The 25032-nt window shown below is 42.1% G+C and overlaps 1 protein-coding gene across 2 annotated transcripts in view; it reads left to right on the forward strand.

The window, feature by feature from the left end:
- RECQL (RecQ like helicase) overlaps positions 1–21039 on the forward strand; it is a 44387-nt gene extending 23348 nt beyond the window's left edge. Inside the window, exons 9-15 of one of the 2 annotated variants that reach the window (XM_075004873.1) lie at positions 5455–5603; positions 5691–5808; positions 8331–8469; positions 9458–9552; positions 14444–14663; positions 16497–16626; positions 17826–21039. In XM_075004873.1, the coding sequence (XP_074860974.1) occupies positions 5455–5603; positions 5691–5808; positions 8331–8469; positions 9458–9552; positions 14444–14663; positions 16497–16626; positions 17826–18002 (1028 nt within the window). In that variant the 3' untranslated portion in view covers positions 18003–21039. The remainder of the gene's footprint in view (positions 1–5454; positions 5604–5690; positions 5809–8330; positions 8470–9457; positions 9553–14443; positions 14664–16496; positions 16627–17825) is intronic. The other variant, XM_075004883.1, reaches the window with a different exon arrangement.
- Positions 21040–25032: the final 3993 nt, after the last annotated feature.

A 25032-nucleotide genomic window follows, 5' to 3' on the forward strand; every position in this document is an offset into this window, starting at 1 on the left:
AAAAGATCACCACAGACAAATGGGTGCTAGAAATTATAGCCACGGGTTACACGATCCCTTTCCAGTCACTTCCACCGACGAAGCCTCCCGCCAGGCCTTATCTCAGGGATGCTGCCCACAAGGCGAGGCTCAAGCAGGAGGTAGATCACCTCATGTTCATGGGGGCGGTGGAAAGAGTGCCGGAACAATTCCAAGGGAAAGGTTTTTATTCATGCTACTTCCTAACAGAGAAGAAAACAGGAGGCTGGAGGCCGATCTTGGATCTACGGGGCCTCAACCGTTACTTGCACAAGCAACGCTTTCGGATGATCACAGTTGCCTCCATACTTACGGCAATGGACGATGGAGACTGGTTTGCAGCCCTTGACTTGCAAGACGCTTGCTTTCATATAACAATCCACCCGGCACACAGATGCTTCCTCCGCTTCACGGTCGGCAAGGAACATTTCCAGTACAGGGTTCTTCCATTTGGCCTATCCTCGGCACCCAGAGTCTTTACCAAAACCCTGGCAGTGGTATCAGCCTACCTGCACAGACAGGGGGTGTTTATTTTCCCATATCTGGACGACTGTCTGCTGAAAGGGGCCTCAAAGGCAGAGGTCTTACGCATGATACGCGTCACTGCGAACACGTTTACTTCACTAGGCCTAGTTATCAACCTCACAAAGTCAAAGACTGAACCCACACAAGATATAGAGTTCATAGGGGCATGCATAAACTCTATCACAGCAAGAGTATACCCACCCGACACCCACTTCCGCGCCATCAACTCCCTGGTGCAAGTCATGATGTACAGCCCCACGGTGCCGGTCCTAATGTACCTGCAGCTGTTGGGGCACATGGCAGCAGCAACGTTTGTGGTACAGAATGCCAGGTTACACATGCAAAGCCTGCAGCATTGGCTGGCGAGTGTTTACAAACTGGCATCCCACACTGTCCACAGGGTAGTGTTGCCCACGATGAAGGTGTGCAGATCCCTAGCATGGTGGGAAAATCCCAAGAATCTGCTAGTGGGGGTGCCTTTTCACCAACCACAAATTTCTATCTTTCTTACTACCGATGCCTCCCACATAGGATGGGGAAGCGCACATTGGCAGCAAGGTGACGCAAGGGCTATGGTCCCCTGCGGAACAGACACTGCACATAAACATACTGGAGCTCAGAGCAGTGTTCAACGCGTGCAGACATTTTCGAGATTACCTGCATGGCAAAGTAGTCGGGATCAATACCGACAATACCTCCACTATGTTCTACATCAATTGACAAGGAGGGGCACAATCCCGTGTGCTATGTGCGGAAGCAGTCCAATTGTGGAACTGGTGCATTGCCAACAACATAATGTTGAAAGCCTCGTACTTGCCGGGCGCTCACAATGTGAAGGCAGACCAGCTGAGCAGGCGCTTCGCACTCACGCACAAATGACAGATTCGCTGCGACCTGCTACGGCACATATTTCGTACATGGGGGTTTCCCCAAGTCGATTTGTTTGCCACCCAGTGCAATAACAAGTGTCCCCAGTACTGCTCCAGAGCAGGAATAGGGCGGGGGTCCATGGGGGACGCATTCATGATTTCATGGAAGAGCCCGCTACTCCACGCGTTTCCCCCCACAACGCTTATCCACAAGGTTCTGCAGAAAGCCAGAAGGGAGACAGCTCGCATGATACTCATAGTCCCAACTTGGGACTGGCAACAGTGGTTTCCCTTGCTTCTGCACATGTCGGATCGTCCACCACCTCCGCTACCGGTGGCGCTGGACTTACTCACGCAGGCTCAGGGGTCCATAGTGCACCCGCACCCTCAGGGTCTGCGCCTACAAGCATGGTTAATCCATGGCTCAGCGCCTTAGAGAGCACGTGTACGGAGGGAGTACAACAAGTCCTGGAGTGTAGCCGAAGGACCTCCACCAGGAGGACTTATGAACAGAAATGGACTCGATTTACAGCCTGGTGTTCTGCCAAGCAGTTAGCTCCCCTTGACGTTCCTATAACCATAATACTAGAATACCTATTGGACCTCAAACGAGACCGGCTTTCTCTATCCTCGCTAAAGGTCCACCTCGCTGCTATATCAGCTTTTCGGCATACAGAGGAGGGGCCCACTGTATTCGCCCACCCTATCGTCACAAGGTTCTTGAAGGGGCTGGTAAACCTTTACCCCCCTCGAAAACCACTTCCGCCGTCGTGGAATTTGGACTTGGTGCTCAGCGCGCTATTGGGACCACCCTTCGAACCATTAGCCACGGTACCCCTCCGACTCCTTACGATGAAAACAACCTTCCTCCTTGCGATTACGTCAGCCCTCAGGGTGAGCGAGCTTGCAGCAGTGATGGCAACGCTCCCCTGCACAGTATTCTCAAAGGAGGCGGTAACCTTACGGTTACACCCAACCTTCATTCCAAAAGTTTCCTCGGAGTTCCATCTTAACGAACCAATAGTTTTACCCTCGTTATACCCAAAGCCTCACAGCTCCAGCAAGGAGGCGCGCTTACATCTCCTAGACGTGAAAAGGGCATTGGCCTTTTACATAGACAGAACTAAGTCCTTCCGGAAAACGGACAGGCTCCTAGTGTCTCTCGCTCCCAGGTCAAAAGGGGAAGGCCTCTCTTCACAGAGAATTTCAAAGCACATTGTGTCCTGTATAAAAATGTGCTACGAGCTTCGAAAGACCCCTTTGCTGGCCCCGCCTACGGCTCACTCCACCAGGGTGGTGGCGGCGTCAACAGCCATCTTCAAGGGCATCGCGTTAAAAGACATCTGTAGAGCGGCGACCTGGTCATCCTACGACACCTTCGCCAAGCATTATGCCCTACATCGGGTATTCGAGGAGGATACCCGTCTGTCGACAGCAGTCCTCTCGGGGGCAAGCTGCACATGAATCGATTACCCACCTCCTTACTTGGGTTACTGCTGGGTAGTCACCTATTGTGGAGCACCCACGGGGACTACTCGAAGAAGAAAGAGAAGTTACTCACCTGTAGTAACGATGGTTCTTCGAGATGTGGCCCCGTGGGTGCTCCACCACCTGCCCATCCTCCCTGCTTCGGATCTCTGTTTGGTGTTTTTCAGGAGCATCCGAGGCGGTTGGTCAAGGAACTGGCGGGGACTGGATTGCGCACATGGCCGGGGGCGCGCAAGGGAGCGGCGCGTGTTGGCGCATGCGCGATCCAACAGAAACTTCTAGAAGAATTCCGATCTGTGGTGCCAGGCGAGCCCGACACCTATTGTGGAGCACCCAAGGGGACACATCTCGAAGAACCATCGTTACTACAGGTGAGTAACTTCTCTTTACAAGACGCCCTCCCATTAAGCATCCAATTTAAGAGCAAAACAAAAGTAATAAGACATTTACTTTCAATGTTGTATCGTCCCGTATTACTTCTCATGTTTAGATTGTAATCAGGCCTGCACCTGTCTGTGTGTGTTCATTGTTGATTGATCCTGAGTAGGTCTTTTGACACCACTCCAATACATACAATAATAAAATGTTGAGGTTCCCTTGAATGGTAGCTTAAAATTGCTTGAACTGTATTATGAAGCAGTTTTAAAGGTGCTACGAAATACTGTTACAACAAAAGTGGTTTGGAAAAGGAAGAGAGAGACAAGGATGAATATTTCTTATTGGCTCAAGTTCTGATGGTGAGAGAGACCAGTTTTTGAGCTTACATAGAACTCTTTTGCACAGCTGGGAAAGAATCTTGTATCTAAATAAAAGAATGAATGTAAGCACATGTTCTGAGGAATCATTCAAGGTGAAATGGCCCATTAACATCCTATCAGAGAGAGAGCAGTTCTAGTCTGTATCTTCGAGAACAACAAGAAGTCCTGTGGCACCTTTATAGACTAACTGTTATTTTGGAGCATAAGCTTTCATGGGCAAAGACCAGCTTCATCAGATGCATGAGTGGGGAGGGCAGGGTTCCAGAGGGGTATTTAAAGAGTGGGGTCCCAGTAAAAGGGAGGGTCAGATCTGACCAGGTCTATTCAGCAAGGTGGAAATGGCCCATTATCCGTAGTATATATCTTTTGATGGCTCAATCTTTTGATACACACTACTGATAAGGGGCCATTTCCACCTTGCTGAATAGACCTTGTCAGCTTTGGCCATCCGTTTTGCTGGGACCCCACTCTTTAAATACCCCTCTGGGAAATGCCCCCTCCCCCATGCATCTGACGAAGCGGGTCTTTGCCCATGAAAGCTTATGCTCCAAAATATCTGTTAGTCTATAAGATGCCAGAGGACTTCTTGTTGTTCTCGTTAACATCCTAGTAACTCATAGGACAAAAAAGGGGATGGGGAGGTTGTATGTTTTTGTAATAAGTCCAGTGCCTTAATTATTAAGTGCATGAAGGTCAGAGGGGGGGTTGCACAACAGTTTTTCTTCAGGATAGGGATCCTGAACTCTCTTTGCCTTCATATAACCTGTCAACTGCTCAGAGCTCATCACAAGAGCCGTGCTGCCCACAGACCAGGACACGCTGTCTCAAAACTGCACTGGACCCTGCCAGACAAACAGGTCTGCAGGTTTTGCATCTGTCTTTACTGCTACAATGGTCAAAATCCATGGGTCTTACATCATGTGGTATGGCTCATCCAAGCACTAAACATCCTGATAACTATGTGGGCAAAACCAGACAATTATGCACCCTTGAATTAATTCACACAGTTAAATGACAAAAAGGTGTTTATCACCTGTAAATAAACACTTTCACAATCAATGACTCTACATCTTGCCCTCAGTCCTTATCCTCAAAAAGAAACCCTCTCAGTGATTTCAAATGAGGAGCCTGGGAACTTAAATTTATAACTGCACTAGACGCTAAAAATCATAAAGAGAGGGACTGGGTTTATGTCTATGAAAACAATTTGTAACCCACTAGCCACTCCTTTTGTTTTAAGACTTTAGAGGAGGTAATGGGCACCTTCATCTTGAAGAGCTCTGTAAAACACATTCTAAATACTTATGTTAAACTGTTTAATTTTTGTATTTAGTTGTGACACACTTCAGTGGCCTACTAAGTGACATTGGGCAGTTAATTTCCCTTTTAGTTTCCCTGTTTTTATAAAATGGGCTAATGATATGGATCTCATTTGTAAAACATCTAGGGGTCTACTGATAAGTGCTATATGAAAGCTAGGTGGAGATGATGTTTGTTGTTATGAATGGCATTGCTATCTAAGCAGAGAGTCCAAAATTGGAATAGATGGAACTGCAATACTTTTTCTGCATTAGACAGGCTCTTTACACAAGGCCAAGCTTATTAATGAGTCAGTGATATGGAGTTTTGCGTTGTCCCCATGTTTTATCAGATCCTTTTGGACATACAGAGGAAGTTATCTTCAAGCTTATTAATCCTGCAACTTGCACAACATGAAATTGACTTACTTTTTTTAACATTTCATTGTCATAAAAGGGTGTATGTGTTTTTCCCCCCCCCCTCCATTTTTGGTACAGGAATTATCTACTGTTTTTCACAGAAGGACTCAGAGCAAGTTACCGTTAGTTTGCAGAAACTGGGAATTAAGGCAGGTGCTTACCATGCAAATATGGATCCCAAAGATAAGACCAAAGTTCACAAGGGATGGGCAGACAATGAAATTCAGGTTAGGTATACCATTATTTCTCTAGACTTACCTGATTTAAATAAACTATACATCTGTATTCTGATGGTTAATTGTTGTATTCCTCAGGTGGTAGTGGCAACAGTTGCGTTTGGCATGGGAATTGATAAGTCAGATGTGAGATTTGTAATTCATCATTCAATGAGCAAATCCATGGAGAACTACTATCAGGAGAGTGGACGTGCAGGTATTGTGAACAAGTTGGCTTCTGCTGTTAAAGGGAAAATGAGTCCTTGGAGGGCCAGGCAGCCTTGTAGTTAATACACCTGGTTTCTAGTCACATAATTCTCAATGGGAAAGGCCTTCAGTCTGGTTCCTAATCCTTATGTGGCTTATCTTCATGTCGGAAATCTCAACATTCTTACCCTCTTCTCCCTACTGTGTATAGGGAATAGAAACGCTCTGTAATCTGGAAAGGAGTTGGGCAGAAATTAAGCTTTTGCTTTTCCTGCCGCAAGGGTTGTTTGTTAGGGGAGCCCAGGTATCTCCTCCATCTCCCCTGTCCAATGCGTCCAAGTTTTATATAGGACAGTAAAAGAAAATGCTCCAAAATATTGGTTAGCCTGTAAGATACCACAGGACTTCTTCTTCTTTAGTAAAAGAAAAGACCACTAAACTTTCAGCCCCAACTGGACTCAGCAGGCAGTCTTTTTCTTCACATGCGAGCTTCTTCAGCACCCTTATTCAGGAGCCTGCAGAGTCGGTCTCTCTTCCTCTGCCTTCTGAGCTGAGTTGCTCCCTTTGAAGCTTCCTTTCAAATTAGACATTGAAAGCATGCTCCAGAGAGGTAGGGCTACTTGGGCTTAGTGTTATTCATTAACTCACTCTGGCATAGGTTTATATACCTCATAACAGCATTGTAATTGCAGTATGTAGTCATCAGGCCCAGATGGTGTTTCCCCAAGAGTTCTGAAGGAACTCCACTATTAAATTTCAGAACTACTGACTCGGACATGCAACTTATGACTTAAATCAGCTTCTGCATAGCTGACTGGCAGATGGCTGCCATGACGGCAATTTTTAAGAAAAGGCTTCAGAAGCAGTCCTGGCAGTTGCAGGCTGGTAAGCCTAATTTCAGTACCAGGTAAATTTTGGCTGGCACTGTAGTGAAGAACAGTTACCAGACATGCAGAGGAATGTTGCCTCTTTCCCAATAAATAACTTAGCTTTTGTAAAAGGAATTCACACACTAGGAATTAAGGGACTGGCTACAGAGAGGGGTTAACTGGCAGAGGCACATCCACAGGGCCTCTTTGCTGTTGGAAGCCCCCTCTGCTGAGAGTGAAATCTCATGCAGCTATGCTAATTAGCCATGTGATTATGCTAATGAGCAACTATTTGCAATTGCAAGACTGCTCATTAGCATGGAGCTGCCAGGAGTGCAGCTCTATGTAGGTGTGACCAGCCTGTAGGACTGTTCTTATGCTAATATACATTGTATTTTGACCTGGCACTCATTTACAGTTAAGGTACCTTTACACTATTCTGGCAGTTAAACAGGTCTTATAGTGGGCATAAATTATGCTTACGCTCGCCTACAAGGGTTTTATACACTGCAAGAGCCTTAGTGCAAGTGAAAATCTGTTCCTTTTGCCTTTTGGTTTTAGCTTATTCTGGTTTTTTGTAACACCAGTTGTTACCAAAATTACTTCATGACATCCAACTTGGTGGCTGATCAGACGTGTGCTCCTTATTTAGCTTTACTTCAGATGTTTGTTCCATGACTGTGTTTCAGGTCTCTGCAGACCTCACTCTCTATGTATGGGCACCAATCCCCAAATGCTTGAAGCATTCCCTGCTGCCTCCAACCCCTTGTCCCCAAACACTCAGAATTCGTGGTCCAACTAGTCCCAGGGGAACAGTACACGCCAGTTTGTAAGAGTTCCATTTAGGTCCAACACTTTGCTTAATACTTCAGCAGTTAGATATCTGTCTCGTGAAAACAAGAATTACATTGATAACTTAGGGAGATTCAGGTAATGGGGAGTTACTATATTATAAATGATTAGATATAAAACATAATGATAACAACTTCTAAATGAACAGATTAAGCTGTTTTAAATAAGTTTCTAACGCAAGTTCTCTTGAGCCTTTTCAACCAATCCTAGCTGAGGCCCCTTTTTTCCATGGAGTAAAATGCAGCCCTTTAGTCCCTTTTTTTCCTTGACTGTGTCTCCCCTCAAGCAAAATTTGATACTCATTTTAAGACAATGTTTTCTTTCTCTCATGTTTCTTCTTGGTGTAGTTCATTTTACAATCCATCATTTTCATTCAGTTCATTCTGGTGAAAGGAGAACCTATTGTGACTTGAATAGCATTTCATTTACAAGTCTCCAGTCGGTCAGACACACTTTTTGAGATTTGCTGGGGACTGTTGCCTTGCTATGGACTTTTAGGAGCATATTTTTCAGTGTGTGAAAGTCAGTGTGACACTGGTCATTGTTATCATTGTGAAGTGTATCTGCGTTCATTTCATAATGATAATGATGACCAATGTCATGCTGACTTCCGTTTTGAGATCTCACTACACATTCTTTAAACCAGAATGTGTATACAAAAGCCAGAGATTCCTGTAAAAATCCTGCATCCCCTTTGCCAGTTGGCGTTAATTGGTTCTTGGGTCACAATTGTATGTTCATAGACCCTTTCTTCTTTGTTCCTAACTTCTGACAAGTCTAATTATTTGGTGGTGTTTCAAATGCATCGTAGGTCGAGATGACCAGAAAGCTGACTGCATTTTATATTATGGGTTTGGAGATATATTCAGAATCAGCACCATGGTAGTGATGGAGAATGTAGGACAACAGAAGCTATATGATATGGTATCTTATTGCCACAACATGAACAAGTATGTAACCCCAGCTTCGTGAATGTTTTATTTTTATGAATAACTTTTTGGCTTTTTGTGTTTATAGATATTAATAATGAACAATCACATATGCCAGCAGTTGTATATCTGAAACCCCTATAACTTAATCTTCCATATGAAAAAAATGAGTGCTAATTTATCACTCACTGTCTCTCGTTATTTAAAAATATTGATGGTAGAAGTAGTTGTATTACAGCTGCAACACAAGTTGACTAAAAGCACAAAGTTGCCACCCCTTTCAATGTATGATGGCATGTATGAACTGGAACGTTTTTGCTTTTTTGAGACGTCGATACATAATAGTCATACTGGATCAGACTACATAATAGTCCTAATGTTTAATCTGATATGCCTCAGGAGAAGGTGAAACTTTGGCCCTCAGTGTCCCTGACCAGTTTCAGGAATACAACAGGTATAGATGAAAATCTTGGCCTAATCTAATCAATCAATTGATATGCTGGAGAATTAGAATCATAGGCCTGGAAGCGACTTCAGGAGGTCATCGACTCCAGCCCCCTGCTTCAAGCAGGATCAGCCCCAGCTAAGTCATCCAAGCTGTAAATGACTTAACCTCTAGGGATGGAGATTCCACCACCTCTCTATTCCAGTGCTTCACCACCCTCCTATTAGAATTAATAGTTCTAGTAATTGTCATCCTACTTACTGGAATTGCAGATGGTGCTCATTTTCATGTACCTAACGCTCTTTCCTATTTAACTAAGCTATTCACTCAAAAATAGTCATAGTAGTGAATGCCATTGATTATTCATATGTTGTGTAAAACAGTATTTTCTTCATCAGTTATGTACTTCTCGAGTGACCCCCGTATTCTTTTTTGAGAAAAGATCCGATTACCTAAGTGGCTTTATCTGTACCATTCACTTGCTTTAATTGTAAAATGCAGATGCACATACACATCACTTCTTGTTCTCCTCCTCAACTCTAAAAAATATATCTATGCTCTAAGGTGTCGCCGAGTACTGATTGCTCAGCATTTTGATGAAGTATGGGATTCTGCAAACTGCAACAGAATGTGTGATAACTGCTGTAGAGAGAAGATTTGTAAGTAAACTGGTGTTTTAATCTGAAAACAGGTGATAGAGCTTGAAAAAATTGTCCAGTCTAGACAAAGTGTTTATAGTCTTCTGGAAGAGGAATTCAGCTAACATGCCAATCATATAGGCAGGCTAGTTGCGCTGCCTGTGTATTAAAGTTGCTCAATATTTCCCATTCCCATCCTTTTCCTATAAATTTGCCTAGATTTAACTGTTTCAGTGAAATTTTTTGTGCTGCTGGATATCATCCTTGGGCTGAATTTTAAATTTCAGCTGAAACAGTGCAGCTGTTTTCAAGACCTAGGCTAAGGGAAAATGTTATGCCAGGGTTAAAAATATATTCTGGTGTCCTTTTGTTTGAGAAGCTTTAGATTTGCAGCAGACAGTTGAAGTTTGGCTGGGGGTTAGCTTTTGTGTCAGATGTGCCTTCTTGCAGTCCCTATGCTAATTTGCCCAAATTTGTCTTCGAAAAAATTGTTCCTGTATTTTCGGTAGAGACTACATAGAAATCAGTAGCCAAAATTGCAGAAGATTCCATTCAAAATGGACATGCTCCTTCTCCTAGGCTTTCTGTGTCAATCAGACTGCACACATGCATGCTGTAGTACAAGGTTGTGGGTGCTCAGAAGGACTTTCCAATTGCTGCTCTGGACTGGCGTTGGTCCAGGCTCTGCAATCAAGATCAGGGAAGCTGTCTGGGCTGTGCTCTCAGTGATTGTGCCCAGGTTATATGGAGGAGGAAGGTACTTGATTTAAATTATAGGGGACAAGAGGGAGATTGGGCTGTGGAGGCTGGTGACAGTGAGGGAAGCTGGCAACTGGGAGCTGAGATATTTGGAACTGACTGGGAGATGGGATGGTGGGGAGCCAAGTCTAAGAAGTGCAGACTGGGAGAGTGTAAGCAAGGAGAATGGGACTAAGATGAAGAGCTAGGGGTGGGAAAGAAGAAGACTGGAAGGGACGGGACAGAAGGATCTGTGCCCACTGGAGCACACTGTTTTTCAGAGCCTGGAATGGAACCAAAGACTCCAGTGTCTTGTCATTCCTCTGCTGTCAGAGTGGGTGTGTCACCCCCTGCTGGTAGTGGTCCATGCGGAAGATGACTCTCTCTGTGTTACTCATGCACCTAATGAGGCAGAAGTACAGGGGGACAAGTAGCGTGTAATCATTAGACACATTTTTGTTAGTGCTACAGCCTTGTCATGGCAGTGGAAGAATTTAAAGATACTGTGGCATGTTGGGTCTGTGACTGCCTTGTGGAGAAGTTCTTGGTGGATCATCCCACTGGCCAGGTCAGAAGGGAGAAGAGAGGTAGGAGAGCAAATCTGCCTTACACTCAACCTGCAGCAGCAGCTCCTATCCTGCAGGGCTGGGCAGTGCCTCTGGCATTTGGCTTTGCAGCTCCCCTGTCATGAGTGGGCTATGGCTGAGTCAAATCTGAATGTATAATTTTGCAACCTGTTGCACAAGGTTGCAGCATCATTCACTCGGATTTGACCCAGCCACCTTTCCATCATGACGGGGCCAGAATGCTCAAACCTGAGCAGTGCTGTGAGCCCAAGCTCCACGTTGCAAAATCTCAGGTAGCAGGCCAAGCTCAGCCCTGCAAGACACAGGGCTACTGCTGACTGTTCCTAAGGTGAATGGGGGAAAGGCTCACATCTCACCCACTCTCCCTTCCCAGGACCCCCTTTCCTCCCCAGCCCAGGATTAGCATAGCAGTGCCTGAGTAGAGGGTGACAAGTCACTGGGGTGGAATGGAGGACAAGAAGGACACTCATTTTGAATGGAGAAAGTTGAATTTCTTTTGTTCCGGGCATTTTTAAAAAATTATGGTGCAATCACTGAGGCTGTGACTTTTACTAAAGTAAAATCACCAGAGCTGTCATGACACATCTGCAGGTGTAATCATTACTGGCAACTTTAATTCTGGCATTTGTAACTTTTAGAGTGTACCATGAATATACTCATCCCTCATTTAATGAGTACTTTACTTATGAGTACTCGCTAAAATGAGAGGGACACATCCTAACCTTTGTTCACTAAACGAGTGAACTTCCCCAGCTTATATGAGCCAGCTGCAGAATCCCTGCCTAGGGGGCAGGGAGACCTGCAGCCCTACTGCTGGAACCTTCTCTCAGACATGCAGCCGTCTGACAGCCCTTCGGCTGGGGAGGGAGAGGGAGAAGGCTTAGCCTGGTTCCCTCCTCTGCACTGGTGGAAACATGAAACTGACCAGCCATGAGCTGATCAGTTTCTTGGCCCCGCAAGCCATGGGGAGACTGGAACCAGCCTGCCCCTGGTTCCCAGCTCCTGCCACTCTGGGAGCCAGGAAACTGACCCACCCTGGTGTTTCCTGGCTCCTCTCCCCTTGCAGAAAAATTCAAGCTACGCAGGGGTTGCAGGAACAGCCCTGGGTAACGCCAGGATTTACTGTATTAGTTCCCCCGCAAGACCTCACCCTTGACCAGGTTTTAATCCCCCGCAAGGTCCCAAACCACCCCCAGCCTTAGAGCCCCTCAGCAGCCCCAAACTACCCTCAGCCTTAGACTCCCCCAGCAGCCCCAAACTGCCCACAGCTTTATACATCACCCCCCTCCAGTAGCCCCAAACCACCCCCACCAGCCTTAGACTTTCCCTGCAGCCCCAAAGTTCCCTGAGGCATGCACCCCACAGCAGTCCCAAACTTCTCCCAGCCTTAGACACTCCTCCTCCTCTCCTGACGCAGCCTTTTCACCAGGACTGCTAGGCTGGGTGGCCCCCCCAGACCACCTGCTCCCAGCTGATAACAATCCTTAAAAACCAATTAACTCAAGCATTACGGTTTCAGCACCTTGGCATAAGGTAATTGCTATCTCTGATAGGTGCTGGGAGATGTCAGCTATTGCTATCTCTATTGACAGATATCTCCCTGAGGCAGCAATGTTAAGAAACTGCAAATGGCTTTAACTGCCACATGCAGATGGGAACTGCGCAGCTGGCGACCTTTAACAAATCTAATGGGACCCATGTTTGGGTACTGACCCATCGGTTGGGAATCCCTGCTCTACATACATACGCTACATCCTATTTCTGGTGCCAAACTATTCAAATAAATCAGAAAAGTACCTAAACTCAAGTGGTTCATGTCAAGTTACGAGCACTTGGAACGAATTGGAGACATTTACGTGTATTTTAATGGGAATTTAATGTCACTTTTATGAGTTTTTTGCCTACAGGCAGAAATTTGGGAACCAATTGTTCTCGTATAGCGAGGGATGAGCAGTCCTAGCATTTACATAGTACCTGTCATACCACAAGTTCGGAATGGTTTAACCATTGCAGCAGGCCTATGCATTGTCAGAACTTGGAGTAAAGCAAAGGAATCCTGATTCTTCAGTCTCCAGCTCTGATTACTAAAATACATTCCTTCCCTGTGTACTTATTTTTCTTTATTGTTTTAATAATGGGCTGGGGGAGAGATCTGTGAAGAAGCTTGAATTACTTCTTTGACATTTTTTGTCATTTGCTTATGTATAACTTACAGTGTGGTGAAGCTCTTAATTTCACACAGTGGGTCTTGGCCATGTGGTAGCAGTAGGCTAAGTAGTCTCTCTCTCCATCTGGGGAAAAGAGTTGCTCACTGCTGCTCTTGGGCTAACCCCTGTAGTTCATGGACAGACCGTAATCTGATTTAGTTACTCTCATAATTGATTTGCATAGCAGTGGGAGAAGGAAGGGGAAAAAATCATAGTCTCTAGTGGCTTTTCTGGGCATGAAGGCAACATACTAGATTTCTTAGCTCTAACGGGTTTTACCTCCCTTGGACTTGTGGGCCTCAGAGAGGCTATTCCCTGCCCCTCGCTGCTGTACCTGCAGGATTCCATCCTGGCATCTAACAGCATTTCTTCAGCTCCTAGTCTCCAGCAGCATATCCTCCTCCCCCTACTCCTGACATGCCACTAAATTGACTAACTGGGAGGTTTTTAACCAGGTCCAGCCAGTCCTTGATGGGTTTGATTGGGACACCTGGATCCAAGCAATGTCAGCTTGTTCTAGCAGGTTCTTGACTGACTCCTGGTGTCTTAATTAAATTGGGGTAGACCTTGTTTGGTTACCAAGGAAATGGATTAGTTTAACCTGGGACTGTAACTTTCTTGTAGCTATCTGCCCTGACCCTGTCAAATATATAGCTGTCTAAGTTTTATTTTTTTGCAAGGAATGAAGTTGTAGATCATTAGAAATGAGGCTGGCACAGCAATGTTCAGATCCTAGGGTTTGATTTGGACTTGTGTCTAATAAGAACTGGTCAGTGAAAAATATTTGAAGCATGACCTGTCTGGTTGGTATTTTATTCTCAATCTTCTGACATACAGTCACTCCAGTTTGTTTGGTAAAGTGGGTTTTATCCACAAAAGCTCATGACCTAATACATTTGTTTAATCTCTATGATGCAACAGGACTACTTGTTGTTTCTAAGATTATAGACTAACACAGCTACCTCTCTGAGTTTTTCTAGTTCCATTAGAAGGTAGTTGGGAAAGGTCTAGAATTCTCGGTAGAATTATAATCTAAGTGTATAATAAACATTATTCTAGTAGCTGTTGTAGTAGATCAGCATTTCAGCTGACAGACTAAATAATCAGGCTGAGCCTGTAAAAACAACTTTATGATCTGATGGATGCCATTGAAATCATTGACTATTCAATATATGAAGTTGAGCATATATGAAAGGTTTTGTGTTGTTGCTGCTAACTTCTAGCATAAATGTGATTTTTGTCATGTATTATCCATCACAAACATCTGATTTCTAAAGATTAAAGCTGTATAGGATTTTGTTTATATTTTATTAAAAAGTAATATGCATCTGGCACAGTATGTTTTGTTTCAAAGTCCAACTACTCTTCTTTTACTTGTAGTGTTTGAGAGAATGGATGTAACGAGACACTGCAGGGATCTAATCAAAATACTAGAGCAAGCAGATAAAATGAGTGAAAAACTCACTCCATTGAAATTAATTGATGCCTGGCTGGGCAAAGGCGTGTCAAAGTTAAGAGTAGCTGATGTTGTTCCCCCAGCACTCCCCCGTGATGAATTGGAGAGGATTATTGCCCATTTTATTCTGCAGCAGTATCTGAAGTATGTGTCACCATTTGTCTCTTTCCTTTGAAATATATAATTATTACTTTCTCTGCAGGAGTGCTGTTGTGGTATATCATCACATTAGTGGATGTGCTAGCAACTCATTCATTTCAGAAGTGGTGGTTTACACAAGGTAGGTCTACATAGCACAGTTATTTTGAAATAACAGCCGTTATTTTGAAATAACTGCGGTCTACACCTACTCTGTAAACCAAGCTTCTGAAATGAATGAATAACAGTCATTTTGAAATAACTGTGCTAACTAGTCTACACAATGCAACTGCTATTTTAAAATTAATTCGAAATAGCAGCAGTCTTATTTCAAAATTGGTAACCCTCATTTTATGAGGAATAGTGCTTATTTTGAAATAGATATTTCAAAATAGGTGCTGTTAAGACAGGGAATAGAGCATATTTTGAAATAAGCCATAGTGCATGCAATGGGTCTGTTTCGAAATAGGCTCTGTATGTAGAGGCTCTATTTCAGAATACCTAAGAGCTAGTTCAAAATGCAGTTTTGTGTGTAATAGTGTAATTTTGGCATAGTTATTCCAGAATAGTTTATTTTGGAATAAGGCTGTTGTATAGACATACCCACATAATATTATTTTTTCCTTATTTTCTTGGAAAACAATCCATGTCAATTTTAGGACAGAAAAGTTGGAAAAAATTTAAAATTAAATTGTGGCTTAACATAATACTTTTTTGCTTTTGTAGTTTAAAAATGCTGCTGCTTTTTTAATATACTAATTTTTTGATACTTGTTCCCAATCCTTCAACAAGTGCCACAGAGGCAAACTGCTGCATTTGAGCAGCATGATGTTGACTGCAGTGTGATGAGGTGGACCAAGAAGGCTGCCTCTGCAGAGCCTTTTGCGGCATTAGTGATTTACAGTGGCATGTGAAACTTAAACACAGTAAAAATGACACCAGTTTCATTTTGTAATCTACTATTTCACATATGTATGTTACTTTCTTTTCAACTTAAGGCCCTCTGAATGTAGGGGACTGTTAACATCCTTGGGTCGTAATTTTCTGCACTGAACAAAAAAATATGACAAAGGATTTACATGCTTGACCTTTTGGAGCCTGACTGGCCAGGAAGATGACTGAGTCAAAATATTTTTTTTCTTGTCATTTTGTTCCCACCATTACATCAATGGGAGGTGCCAAAAAGTCAGCAAAGTGGAATAAGGTTTAGAGTGCCCATGATGGCCATATCTACATGAGAAGCATCTGTAGACAGATGGCACTGTCAGAGGAGATGTCCTGGCAGACCTCTGTTGACAGATTGCGTTTACACACAAAAGCAGTTTAAAAGAGCAAGCCTGTCTGTCGACAGAGACCAGCTAAACTGCCTGGCCCTCTCTCAACAGAATGGCAGACTGGAAGCTCTGCAAACAGGGCAGCCCCGCACCCGGAAGTTCTGTCTTTCGACTAAAGGGGCCCCGGAGCAGCTACTCAGCTGTTTTCTCGACAGAACACTGTTGAGAGAGGTGTTAAACCTGAATGGAGAGAGGTATAATGCTGCTAGCGGATGCACCGGATTTTGACGACAGACTGTTGATCATTTTGCATGTAGAAACTCTGTTTCTTTTCTGAGAAAAGCCCAGTTTTGTTGGAAAAAGCCTTTCTTGTGGACATGGCCCATAAGAGCCAATCTTGCCAACTCCCATGACAATTGGGTTATTTATTTGCTTGCATAAGTGCAACAGGATGAATGCATTAGTGTGGCACAGTTATTAAATGTAGGCACAGTTCCGCTCATATATTTTCTGCCTGCTCGACTGTTTCCAGTTTTTTACTCTGACTGTGGGTTTATGTTTGCAGGGAAGACTTCAGTTTCACAGCATTTGCTACGATATCCTACTTGAAAATAGGACCCAAAGCTGATCTGCTGAAAAATGAGGCACATGTTATCACCATGCAAGGGAGATCGAGCAAAAAAAGTGATGACAAGGTATTTTGTGTGTGTGAATTGTCTGTCTGTCTGTCTGTATGGACTGTTTTTATTATTTTTTCCATTAGTATTTAGCACAGCTGGTTAGTGCCTGTTTACTGTGTGGAAAATTAAGAATGCTATCCTCTGAGTACTTTGCTCTCTACCTCAAATATGTTAATTTTGAGCCTTTTGTGATGGTGTCCTATTTTTCCAATTTTATATCTTAAAAAGTCTTGTACTGATTTAAAAAAAAAGTTTGAAGTGTCATTTTCTACACTTCACCTGAGCAGATTTATTCATTCTTGCTCTGTGTCATACAATGGAATTAACATGAGTGATCTATGCATTTAGAAGCATATTGCATATAAGCATATCATTTGTTCATTCTAGGGAATATAAATATTAAATCATAGTTGTCACTATGAAGTGTCTTTAGAGCTCTCATAAGTTGCAGGTTCCCTGTTAGGCATTATAGCGTTGAAGATTTATATTTGAAACCCTTTTTGACAATAAGACAAAAGTTATGTAGCTATAGCAACATATTCTTTCCTGTTAGCCTGGGTAAGTCCCTAACGATGCAATTAATTTTGCTGGATTTAATAGGAGTTATTTTCATGTCTTGTAACAAGAACTTGGGTCAGTGATTAGACTTTTTGGAAGAATTGTTGCTGTCCTCATTGTTCAATATAACTGAATCAGTCTGCAAACAACATTTTAATTTGCCTCTGTATCCCCAATTAAAATACAGATTAACGAAACAGTGGTACTTATATAAAATTAGGGACCACATACATTTTATAGGTACAGATCTACCAAATTTTGCTAATGTAAGAACTGGGCCACGTGAGCAAGAATTTCACAAACTGGACCCTTGATCAGCTCTAGTGAGGCTGTAATTGGTTGCCCAGGAATGGATAATTTGAATGGATGAAATACATACTGACTGGCTGGAAAATCTCTAGGTTTAATAGAATGTGTGGTTGCTACATGGAATACATTTGTCATAGATGTTAATGGCTGAGAGGGATATTTCAGGTTCAGCTTCATCGTTCTCCTGTTGGGCATAATACACAGATGTTGTTGCAAAGGAGCAGAACAATGATCAGGAAAAGAACTCATCTGTGCTTTATTATTAATAAAACTTGATCATTATAGTGTTTCATATGTAGGGAGAGAGGAGAAGGAGAGTCTCAAGTTTCTGTATTTATGATCCACAGGTCAAATATCCTCAGTCTTCTAATTCTGAAGGGGCTGGTGGAAATGTAAAAGAAGACATTTCTGAGGTTGTCTATGATGCTGCCACAAAGAAGCCAAAAGAACATAAACGGCGCCAAAGTGGGAACAATTTCAAAGCAAAGAAGCTTAAGCTTGAGGATGACGATGACAGCTGGTAGTCCTTGACTGAATTTTCTTGTGAAAAGTATATCTAGGGTCTCACCATCTCTGCTTCTCTATGAGAAATTGGCGCACATGTATAATCCATATTTTACTAATTGCTTTCTTTTAAACGCAAAGCATTTGTCTGAGTTGTTCCTCATAATAGTTCAGCAGAACACAAATATTCAGAAAATTGCATATATAAGCAGACAAACTGGCATCATGGTGTTAAGTAGACACTGGATAAACAAAGCACCATTATAAAAATGATCAGTCCATATCTGATGATATGGATGTGTTGTCTCATATGCAGATCACGTCAATATATATTGCTTTTTTCACCCCTCTTTATTTTACTAAGCCCACAATGTCTGCTTATACAATATCTGGTTTATATGCATGTAAACATAAAGCATCCTCATTTTTCCTTCTAGCTACACTGCTTTTAGGATGAAAAAGCAAAGTAGACAATAGGTATTCACATACACAACAACAAATACGTTCATCACATCGTCTTAGAAATTGAGGTAATATTTTCTTAAATTCCTCCCTCTTATTCAGATTTAAACAGATCCAGAAAAGGTAATGTCTCTATGTTAGAAAGGGGTATGTTGGCTTAAGGTTTGTATTTTCTAAAGCATGGGAAGAGGTTAGGTGTCTGACCCCTACTGAAAGTTATTGGGAGTTAGGCACCTAACTCCTTAGGTGCTTTTGAAAAATCCACTATTCAAAATAAAAACAAACTATCTCCATGCTCTACTGTGAGCACATTTCTCTGATTTTTAGCTCATGTTGTATTATTTGATGAATGTGCAAACCATATGTTCACTAATGAATCTTACAAAGAATTCCGTTTGAACACAAATGTATAGAACTAGTTCAACATGCCTCATATTGAACCTGATCCTGCTTCCATTGAATATTGATGGAAAATTTGCAATTCACTGAGGAATGACTGCGCCTGCAGTCTCACAGGAACACACATACTTCTGCTCCAGTCTGTGCTGTGGTACAATGTGGGCTAAAGTCTACTGGTGCATCCGTACTTCATGGAGGCCATGGGGCAGCTATAGAAAAGTGTTTGTCAGTACTTACACAGTTGAGCGTTTTTGGCCTAGGATATAGCCTACATTAAATTTATCTATTGCCATATAACTATTCAATCCTAAGTTTTTAGCTCAAGCATGTTGTCTCTGAGAAACATGCATATATTAATTTATATACACGTGTTATTGTAGACAGCAAAAAGAACAAAAGCCACTGAACAATCTCCATTTTTAGAACCCTGCTGATGATTATTTGACAACAGCTTAGACGATTAGCAAAGAAGGCAGCTTCTGTTGGCTTATCTGTAAGAAGCAGGAAATCCGTATTTAGATACAGACAAGAACAAAATTTGCTAACAGACTTGGGACAAAATTTTAAGTGGTTCAAATTGATGTAGCTACACATAGCAAGGGAACAATGCTGATTTACACTAGCTCAGGTTCTAGCCCCTCATGTTTAAATTTCTACAAGAGACTATAAAAGAACAAAGTAAAACCAAAATAGATTATTAAAATATTATTGACAGCATCCCTTCCTTTATGATCAGTTATAGTTATAAAACATTCACCTTTTGGTTATGAATGTTTATAATCAAGTTCAAAAATGATTTTAGGAAATCTCTGAGATGGCAAACTAGTTGAATGTTAACCCTAGGAACTTGAAACTGACGTGTTCTTTTGGCTGGCTTCATTTAGCTAAAATATGTACCCAAAGAGTTGTTGATATAAGGTTAATAATAGCCCTACAGTAAAATTCAGGATTATCAGGAAAGCTGTGTGCATTAGTCAACTTGAGAAAAAATTGCCTTAATTTGTAACAATTCTGTATGTGATTCCTACATCCTGAATCTATATATAAATTATATATATATGCCTTGTCTAGTTTCATTAGAACAGTGCATATAACAGCATGTTGTTTGGCAGACAGTCATGTGGCCAGTACAGGTTTTGTAAAGTGATATGTTAGAAGGACTTCTTATTGTTTATATTGCAGATTTTTTATATATGTATATGAGAAGTGGGCCTAAGTTTCTAAAACGTCAGTGAAATTCAGATTTGGATCTGAAATTTCACACAAAGTCCATGTCTCTCTTTGTTTGTTGTTGTTCCTATCCCACATAAACAGAGATTTACTTCTTACTAGTTGAATTTTGTCCTGATGGGCAATCTGCATGTCAGCTTCTTAACAGTGACAGTTGTTGACATGAAAACCTGCATATCATGGACCTTATCAGTAGACAAAACTCTCACAAACAGTTTAATCCCTTTATTGGGATGGTGTAACAAAACTTTAGGACTGCATTGTTGTGCTCGTGTATGTTCTGGGAATGGTCATAACAAGTACCTCCTTAGCATGGTAAGTTTCTCATGTGGCACTGAACTAGATAGTCAGAGCTCAAATAATTACTGAGACAAAGGGATGATGCTAAAAATGATCTGTTACATCACAGGAAAAGTTGGTGGTAGGACAGCTGGTCTTGATAAATATTTCGAAAGTAGGAGGAGTTTGGTAATTTCTGACCTAAAGTTGGTAGCTTTTGGTATTAAATTTTGATTATGAAGCTACATACGCTGGCCCTTGGAATTTGGGAAGTGAATTTACATATTGTTCCAAACAAAACTAATTTTGAATAATCTTTGGCCTGCTTTGCTGGAAATACATGCAAAAACAGTTTCCAAATTCTGTTTCCAGTTAAGCATTGTCAGGGCCTGAGGCTGATAGCGGGGGAGATTTCATTGTGGAAGGGAATACATAAGTGGAAAATTGAGTGCTTGCTCCCTGCCAAACCATTACTCCTGCTTTTTCCTATGAATCCAACCTCGTGGCTTTTCAACTCTGAGGCTACGTCTACACTAGCCCCAAACTTCGAAATGGCCACGCAAATGGCCATTTTGAAGTTTACTAATGAAGCGCTGAAATGCATATTCAGCGCTTCATTAGCATGCAGGAGGCCGCAGCGCTTCGACATTGACGTGGCTCGTCCCGACGGGGCTCCTTGTCAAAAGGATCCTGCTTACTTCGAAGTCCCCTTATTCCCATCTGCTCACAGGAAAAAGGGGACTTCGAAGTAGGTGGGGTCCTTTTGAAAAGCAGCCCCATCGGGACGATCCGCACGGCAGCGAGCCACATCAATTTCGAAGCGCCGTGGCTGCCCACATGCTAATGAAGTGCTTCATTAGTAAACTTCAAAATGGCCATTTGCGTGGCCATTTCGAAGTTTGGGGCTAGTGTAGACACTGCCTGAAGCTTGCAGAAGATCTGTTGTTGAAATCATTTAGTATGGTACATTAACAAATCACAGTGCATCAAAATTGAAGTGAGTAGAGAGTAAGTTCCCCAATCTATATTGCATATGGCTTAAGACCTAAGAGCACTGCTGGTTCACTCTTCTTTTGTTGCAACTTCAGGAGGATGACAACTGCCAGGTTTTTATGCTGGCAAGCTCAAATATCAAGCAATTTTTATTCTTTAAAAAAAAAAATACAAATGTTATGTTTTTTTATTAAAAGTAGACAAACTTGCATAAATGGCCTGTAGGGCCCTGGTTGCACTGACATTCTACCTGCACATGTGCACTTAAACAGGAAATATTTTCATAGACAAGATTGTACTGACTTGTTTGTACTTTGTTACAGAACTGGACATTGTTATTTCTTTGATTCCTTGCTTAAGTCACTTCAAAATGTATCTTGAAACAACTGTTGCACTTAATTTAATTTTATGTTTTTGAATAGTGTATTTTAACCCTCTCTGCTTGATATATAAAAACAGTGGTTACAGTTGTGGGTGGGGGAAAGCATAAAACCAATTAAAGATGAAAACAATATAAAGCTTCTGAGTTCTAGCTAGAAAAAGTTCTGGATTTCCTTCAGTTTAAGATGTTTCTTTCCCTGTGCCCATTCCTCCCTTCCACTTTGTATTGCTGGTGTCTCCCTCACTTTTTCGGTCATTATCTCTAATTTGCAGATTTACTCCTGAAGGGATTCTGCAGCTAAAATTCTGCACACATTTTAAAATTATCCATCTTTTTTCTTAATTTCAATCATGCTGGTTTCAATTATTTTAGTAATTCTATTTAAACACCAGTAGCAAGGCTGGAGAATGGAACTATACAGCACTGGGGGAAATCTCCAAGCCTATTTTAATAGTAATAGAGCTAATTTTGATTCTCTACTTCCAGCTAATGGGCTATCGAAAAGATGTCAGCACAAGATAGGCAAATTGCACAATGCCTTTGCATATGTCCTGCTGCCAGTTCTGTTGGCAGAGGCTTTCCCAACATTTGGCCTGCCCACATGGGGCCAAATGTTGGTGAAAACCCCCTCTGATGACACATTTTCCTCATGGAACAAGGATGACCAGCATGGTGGCACACTTCTGGTGGGAGAGCTCCTGACAGAAGCCTGCAATCTAGACATAGCCTGAACAAATATACACAGCTGTATCCTCAGTGTTACATCAAGTAAGGACTGGGGACTCAAACTCACAATTTATGTTGGAAACTGATCACCTCCAAAAACGTCACTAGCAATAAGTTCATGGACCACATTTTGATAGAAAATTTTTTCAGTCCAAAATTTTAGACCAGTTTTAATCACTAAAGTGTCATAAGCCTTTATAAGGCCACTTTGTCCTTTACAGTAAAACTTTTTTCTGTCACGTTGGCAACGTAAAGGAACCTTAGAATACGTGTTATGTTTTTTTTGATCCTCCTGGGGGAATTCACTAAGCACACTGGGAAAGATTCATAAGCAGGCAGGCAACTACATTCTGTTCTGCCTGTGGGGAAAGAGCTTGCCCCACGCATATCTCCTCTAAAGCCCACTGTGCCAAGAGTGCTACAAGTACAGTCTGTTTGTCTTATGACTGCACAGACCCTCTTCCCTAGGTGGTGATTTTATGGCTGTGTTAGCTGCTTCAGGTGCCCAAGTGACTTACTTGCACCGCTGAGGAGGGACTCGTGACTTTTTGTGGTTTCCCTTTCTTGTCCCATCAGAAGTCATTTTTCTGGGGGGAACCAAATAAATCTGTGGGTGGCCATGAATTCTCCCAGGCGTGAAAACTGTATCTGACTTACTACAGTAAATTCTTTCATGTCTATCATCTGGTATTCTCAATTAAATGGCATTTTAGTTAGTATAGTGAAAATAGATACAAATAAATGCAGAAAATCCAGTATAAGTTTACAGTGTACAATACTGCTGTTGTTGGTAAATAAAGTACTCTGCATACATTTTTGCTAATATCTGATCTTGTTTTTAGTGTTATGCATTGCTAGGTATACCTCTCTTAGCCAGAATATTTGAATATCTGACAACCTCCTGCTCCTGGAGATGCCAGATATGGAAAAGTTTACTGTATTGCCTAATATGTAAGAGTCTCACAAAATGCTTTGTTTAAATCAGCTGAAAAGGAAACCACCATTCTCACCAATTTCCTTCCCCATGACCATTTATGATGGATCTCATTCTATTCCCTGGTCCATCGCGGGAAGAGGCAGAAACTCTATGGAAGAACCTGACACATCAATTCATGTTGCTCTGGAGGAGTGGTGCCTGCATGATAAATTTGGAGTAGCAGGGAAGCTGAGTGCTGGGGATCCATACTTAGAGCTCATACTGTGTATCACAAGGTTATGAGTGGTATATTGTGCAGCCATATCAGGTTGGTGCAGAACCTGTGGGCAAGTAGTAGAGACCGGTTAGGTAGCCATACCAAAGGAGTTCCAATAATACACTCAACCAACATCCCAGCCTTAAGACAAGCAAGCTATCTGCCTTTGAGACTGGACTGGACTGGACTGGACTGAACTCCAAATACAAAATTAAGGAATGTTAGTACCTACAGCCCTCCCCTTTCCAAACCTGATTGGGAACTGCTATTGTTTCACCTTAAATTGAAAATGTCTAAACCACTGTAGCTAGCGTATTTGCAAACCACCCCTTCCTTTAGCTGCATGTGTACAAGGAGTTAAGATCTACTTGATCTAAGCTTCTAAATCCAAACTGTCTTCAGGGCATTCCAGGGGTGTGGTACACCTGGTATGCTGCAAGAACCTCAGAAGCATGGTGTACCACAGCAGAAGCAGCTGTAATAATTGTGCTGTTTCTTATGTCAGACATCCTGCCTTCCATCTACATTTTAAACATCTAAATACTTAATTAGGTAACAGATCATACTAGAAGGTTTGATCATGTTTTGGGGCATAACATAAAGGCTATAAAAAAATTGGTTTTCAAATTTTTGAGGGATAACACAGACAAATGCAGAGTTCTGTCAACAACAATTTATAGGTGTAAAACGCTCCCTCTTTTGTCGACAGAAGGCCCCTTCTTTTGACAAACTCTAGTGGAGACAGCCTTGGAGATTTTTTTTTTTTAAAAATGTGCCTTGCAAATTAGTATTTCAGCATAAAAAACAAATGATGTCATTGCTGCAGCTTGTACTGTAGAATACATACAAGATATTTAGAATTGCTTTTAAGTTCTTGACTCCTTTTGAACACTTAATTTCAAGGGTAACAGATACTGAACAAGCTGCAGAAAGTTCTTAAGAGTTGAGTTGCTTTACATCTTTCCATCACCATCTAAAACATGCCTCTTTGGAGAACTTCAAACACACTATGTGCTAGAACGATGTAGTAAATTTATTTTAGTGGCACAAACAAAAATGACAATTATTTTGCAATTCACAGTTAAATATTCCATTTATAATTATCATAATACATGTTTTAGGCTTTAATGCTGCCACTAACTCCTCCCTGGAAACAATGATGTGGGACAGTGCAAATAAGCCTTGAGGGAAAATAAAGTCTTACCAAAAAAAGGTCCTCTTTAATAGCGTTCTCCTTAAATGACAGAATCAAGTACCTAGGGAGAACCTGCACACACATTTGGGAACAAAGGGCCCCAAAAATCTTAGTCCATGTCCTGGACTTCCCCTTTTGAGAATGGGTTGAGAAAAAGCTGTATGATGCCTGAACTGACATGATGTGGCAGT

Source organism: Carettochelys insculpta, chromosome 1 (assembly GCF_033958435.1).
Source record: "Carettochelys insculpta isolate YL-2023 chromosome 1, ASM3395843v1, whole genome shotgun sequence".
Lineage (NCBI taxonomy): Eukaryota > Metazoa > Chordata > Testudines > Carettochelyidae > Carettochelys > Carettochelys insculpta.